Genomic DNA, 5,267 nt, shown 5'->3' with positions numbered 1-5,267 from the left:
TAAGCTTTTGATTGATTGATTGATTGATTGATTGGTTTTTATTGATTTCAAGGAACATTTTCAACACCCTTCCAACACAAAAGTTGTTACGTGAATAGGGTTACATGATGCAAGAAAATGTACAGCAATGACGTGAAAACATGTTGTAAAAAATATTGGAACTAAAACTTTGTTTGTTTTTGAGCTTTGAAACGTTATTTTTGTTCACCAACGTGAGCGCGCATGTAACGATGGTGCGCGTGGCCCGGAGACGCTCGCTCCCACAGACGCGCGAGGTTTCTCACACAGCAGCGCTACAGCAGCACGCGGGGTTCAACTGACAGGTGCTTCTATCCGCTGCTTGTTTTAAATTAAAAAAAAAAGAACACGCAAGTATTTCCTTAATTTCGTATACAATTAAGAGCTCCGAGTGGATCAGCGGGAAAGGAACTATACCACAAACACACCGGCTGGATTAACGGGATTTGGAGGTATGGCAACAATTCTCGTTTACATCGTGTTGTTTATTATAGTTTACATAACTCTTGTTGCATCTGACAGTTTCCAGACAGAAAATGCAGAGTAATCAGATCTAAAATAAATAAAGGAAAAGCAAATAAAGCAGACATGCATTCAGATTATAATCATGATTAAGGTGAGTTACAAATGCTGAAGCACTGACTGTATGCCAATGCTTCAGTGACAAAGCCCTGAACGCCCTGAACAATGACATCGACCAGATGTGTCCTGTCCCGTGTGATGCTCCTGGTTTGTGTATGCAGCTCAGCAGCAGGTCGTTCAGGGTTAAATATAAAAAAAGATTTCAGTCGATTTAAAATGGAACGCATTGGCATACAGTCAGTGCTTCAGTGACAAAGCCCTGATCAATGACATCGACCAGAGGAGCGATGAAGACAGCTCAGAGTGTGTGTGTGTGTGTGTGTGTGTGTGTGTGTGTGTGTGTGTGTGTGTGTGTGTGTGTGTGTGTGTGTGTGTGTGTCTTTTTTTAAAGAGAAGAAGGGCAGGGCATTGCAAACATGTTAAATAACTTAATTGTCCATTACAACAGATTATCATTATACACATTTAAAAAGGCACAGGAATGTTTTTGCATGCATATTCTCTTTTTCTATCTCTTTTTCATCCATTCAATAACAACTCAAGGGATGTATCAGTATTACCCCAAAACCCGCTCTCCCATTTTCTATCTCTCCTTCTGCCTCAGGATGTGTGGTGTGGATGTGGACCTGGAGGATGGTTCAGTCGAGGAAGAGAAAGAAGATGAGTTCTGGATCGGGGAGGGAGTGAAGATGCTACCCCCTCCTGTGGCCCACAGCGGGGGCAGTGAATGGGGCAGCCGCAGGGGCAGGGTGGGATGCCTGGCCTGTGGGGCGGCCCTCGTCCTATGGGACATCTTTGTGGTTTCAGCCAGTGCTTTGCTCCTGGCTGTTGTCTTCTCTGTGGTGCTGCTCCCTGCAATGCTGCTGCTGTACGCTGGGTTCCTCTGCCACTCCAGGGTGAGATATCACTCTGTTATGCGGTTATTGTTGTTTAATGTACAAGCTGAGAGGACAAGTTTACTATTATTCTAGTATTATGACTACTGATGTAAAAATGTCGCTCATTAAGTAAACCCGCATAAAATGATCATCAATCGTGTTTCAGCTAAAGCAAGCATCTGTTTTTAGTCAAAACACAGCACCAAAAGACAGACAGACACAGTTAATTAATAACAGGTGAACATTAAGAAGTATTTATTAGCTAGAGGGCCAGATGTTTCTTTCTCAAGGAGTTGTTGAAGAGCAAAACAGAGCTTTAAGCAGAGTAATTGATCATGTGTCCCGAGTGGCTAAAAAAACGTCCTGCAGCTTTAAAAAGGAAAGTGCTCTCTGTGTCGACCTGACAGTATGTTTACATATCCAACAAGAAGGACATCTGCACTTTTCAAGGGAAGTTTAGGCAAGTAATCTTGTGACATTTAGAAAGAGGATTATCTCTAACTGGCACCTGGAGTCTTTGAGGGAAACAGCCTTTTTAACAGCAGTGATCTATACCTGACACTATCTCCACAACGTTTTTCAGGCTTTTAATATCCGGGTTGTACCTATAGTTTTGAAGCTTTCAATTGATTAAAGTGAATGCTGGAGCTTGTCAGTTTTCTTGTTATGAGGTGAGGAGAAGGGTGCGCCTTGTTATTTGGATGAGTGATATGCGGGGCAGACAGATCATCAGTAAAATATTGTGATTGCACGCATCATGCTGATTCATGCTGTGAAGATATACAGCTTTGTCTTCGTCTCACTGCACAGGTTGTAACCAAATAGCACCCTTGAGGTATTTAAAAATGAAGCCAATTTGGAAAAGTGCCTTAAACCTGCATTCTCTCTAATGGACATCATTACAAAAGGAAATCTCGGGTTGCATAGAAGTGTATGAGTAAAATTACCCTTTTCCTGACTTTGGTTTGGGCTATCTTGTGATTGACAGGTTGCTACCCCTTTTTTGAATGTTTTCAGTTTGTTCAGTTTACAACATTAACCCTCAAAGTGTTTTCAGTTCATGGATGTTATCAAATTTAAGTCAGTTAAAACATTTATGGTCGCTTCAATATGTCTTGTTCAGTGCTTGGTTGTATTTTGGTATTTTGCTCCACCCTCTCCAGTCACGTATGGTTCCAAATATACAAGATGGTGATGGTCAAAATGCTTACCTCGAGGCTTTAAAACTGAAATGCACAACCAACGGGTGTTATAACATACTGTTCATAACACCACATCCTACATTCGATACAGTTGGTCCTTTCCCCCTGGTTTCCCTGTGTTGAATGATTTGGTTTCTGAAGTATGACAAGAGCATACAATAATGAAGAACATTGAATGCATTCGCATGCAACGCGACTATTATCGCGGTTATGCCAGAGCAAATGTCAGTTCTGAGCAAACAATTACAGACAATGTCAGTCAGAGAGTTCTCCCTTTTGTGGAGACAGACTGAACATGGCAAAAGGGCCCCACTGAGAAGACAAGAGTGTCTGGTTTGGTGCCAGAGCCAGCTGTGCACTGACACGCTGTACTGTGAGAGAGCACAGTGCACTTGACAGAGGTGTGTGTGTCTGTGTGTTCATGAGTGAGTTAGACACTGCCGTTGCTAGGGTGCTTTTGGTGGAGGGGAAGCTCCTTTTGAAAAGTCTTACAATAGGAGATTTAGTTTGTCTGAGTGGGCTTGACAGAGAAAGAGATGATGTTCTTGTACTTTGTGTCTGTATGTTTTTGTGAAGATGTTAGTGTACTTGTGAAGCTACCCGTTTTACGTCTTTCTATAGTTCCCATCTCTTTCCTCCTCTCTCTCATTCGCCCTCACAAGGTGATTGACAGCTCAGAGGGTTACTGACAGCTACTGAGCCATTTCTTATCTGAACTGCAGAGGGAGGCTGGGAGAAACTCTTTCACAGCCCACTACCCACAACGTCATTCTGCACATCGAGCATAGATCAACACACACAAATAACAATTCTCACCTCTTTGCTTTGTGACAGAAGAGAAGAAGCCCCTGCTGATCGCAAAAGGTGCATCATGTCCTCTGGGCCACCCCATGTCTGCTTTAATGATGCCTCTGTGTTTTTCCTTGTACTGTAGGTCCTTGACGCCCCCTCTGCGATATGCGGCTACCTTGACGACAACAGCTGCTCCGCCCTCATCATCTTGGGTTTTGTGATGATGTCACCGCTCGTGGTCGTGGCGGCGGCCATTTTCTGCGGGCTGGTCCGAAGATTTCGAATCCTGCTTCTCATTCAGCCGATCTCACGTGCCTGGTACCGAGGGCGACTGTTGGACTGGGCCGGCAGCCTCCACGCCTGGGTCTGATCAAGGCGAGGCTCCGGAGGGTCGGATATGCTAACAGCCCGGGGAGAGCGGAAAGTTGGATTAGAGTGAAATCAACCAGAGAGATACAGGGGGTAGACAAAATAACAGAAACACCTCAAAATGTATTCAATATTGTGAAATACAGTGAGATGTAAACACAACTGGATGCTAGTTTCACGCTTTGGTAAAAAAACTGTTATTCACGTTCTTGCAGAGAGGTACTTACATTTCTTTTTGAGGGTGGTTAATGGGGGGAAAGGGTTTTAGACAGCAATGGCTTTTTTGGGGGGGGTTCATTACCAGGATTGGCTACCAGGACAAATGGGCTGTGGACAGAGCCATGCTAGCTGTTTCCCCCTGTTTGCAGTCTTTATACTAAGCTAGCTAACCTGCCCCTTACTTTATAATTGTACTTAACTGACAGGTGTGAGCATTTTGTTGTTCTCAAGCTTTGTACTGTTGTTGTACTGAGTTACATATTGAAAGGTGTCTTTGTTATTTTGTCTACCCACTCTATGTTTATTTTGTGAAAATATGATCGTGCTTAAGTTGATTGGAGCAATTGCAACCTTTGCGGAGTGATGTCTGTACTTAAACTTCACAAAACAAAACATATTCACAAGTAATTTGATACAAGAGGAACAAAATGCATCTTAGGACAGTTAAAAATCACTTTTGTAAAATGAAGGGGACAGAAAGGATTCTCATAAATATTGCAATATCACAATGGCTTTGACCCAAAAAAGACTCAGAGGAATTGTCATATATCAGTTGACAAGGTAGCAGAAACAAAAACTGGCTTTATCGTTGTGGTATTTGATTAAACATTATTTATTAAAAACATATTTTCGTGACTTTGTGTCGCTCTGTTTCATGTTGGACTTTCTCAGAAATGTATTTCTGTGAAGTTATGTGTGGTTGTACATTAGAAGGCTAGCAGAAAGTAAAAACATAATTGCGCAAATTATATTTGAGGTGTTTTGAGATTAACTTGGTTTGGTTAGTTGGTTAGTCATTTCCTGGGACCTTCAAACAACACCCTGAAAATAGGGTAAATAAAGACGTAAGATTAAAATCAGCATATGTGGATTTTAATATTGTCTGTTAGGCAAATAAATAGCCATTTATGTTTGTTTATCTGATACAGCAGCATAGCAGTCATGTCTTGGTGGGAGGGAGGGCTATATATGAAACATATTTCATTTAAGTGTCTCTCTTAGATCACATTGTGCCATAACAAAACAGACTCTCCATTATAAAAACAACAAACATCGACAGTACGACAAAGAAAAATGGCTGTTCAGTGGAGTCCAGGTGTTAAGGGGAGGATTTGAATCATCAGATAAGGAGCTCATCCTGCTGCCTCTTTGCTTTGCTCTTTGTCCGCATGTCCATGCTCTGTATTCAGATTTGAAGTTTCATTTT

The 5,267-nt window shown here is 42.1% G+C and overlaps 1 protein-coding gene across 1 annotated transcript; it reads left to right on the top strand.

The window, feature by feature from the left end:
• Window positions 1–302: 302 nt before the first annotated feature.
• Window positions 303–4,646, top strand: LOC117447245 (transmembrane protein 88-like). The gene is made up of 3 exons (XM_034083927.1): window positions 303–470; window positions 1,205–1,496; window positions 3,615–4,646. Exons 2-3 carry the CDS (start codon window positions 1,206–1,208, stop codon window positions 3,840–3,842), a joined length of 519 nt encoding a protein of 172 aa, XP_033939818.1. The 5' UTR covers window positions 303–470; window position 1,205; the 3' UTR covers window positions 3,843–4,646.
• The last annotated feature ends 621 nt before the right edge of the window (window positions 4,647–5,267 follow it).

This window comes from Pseudochaenichthys georgianus, chromosome 5 (genome assembly GCF_902827115.2).
Source record: "Pseudochaenichthys georgianus chromosome 5, fPseGeo1.2, whole genome shotgun sequence".
In the NCBI taxonomy this organism is placed as follows: domain Eukaryota; kingdom Metazoa; phylum Chordata; class Actinopteri; order Perciformes; family Channichthyidae; genus Pseudochaenichthys; species Pseudochaenichthys georgianus.
This window is presented reverse-complemented; position numbering and strand designations above follow the sequence as displayed.

Coding starts and splice junctions, on each gene's coding strand:
- LOC117447245 (XM_034083927.1), top strand. CDS start 1,206: ATGTGTGGTGTGGATGTGGACCTGGAGGATGGTTCAGTCGAGGAAGAG. Junction 1,497..3,614: donor GGTTCCTCTGCCACTCCAGG/GTGAGATATCAC, acceptor CTTGTACTGTAG/GTCCTTGACGCCCCCTCTGC.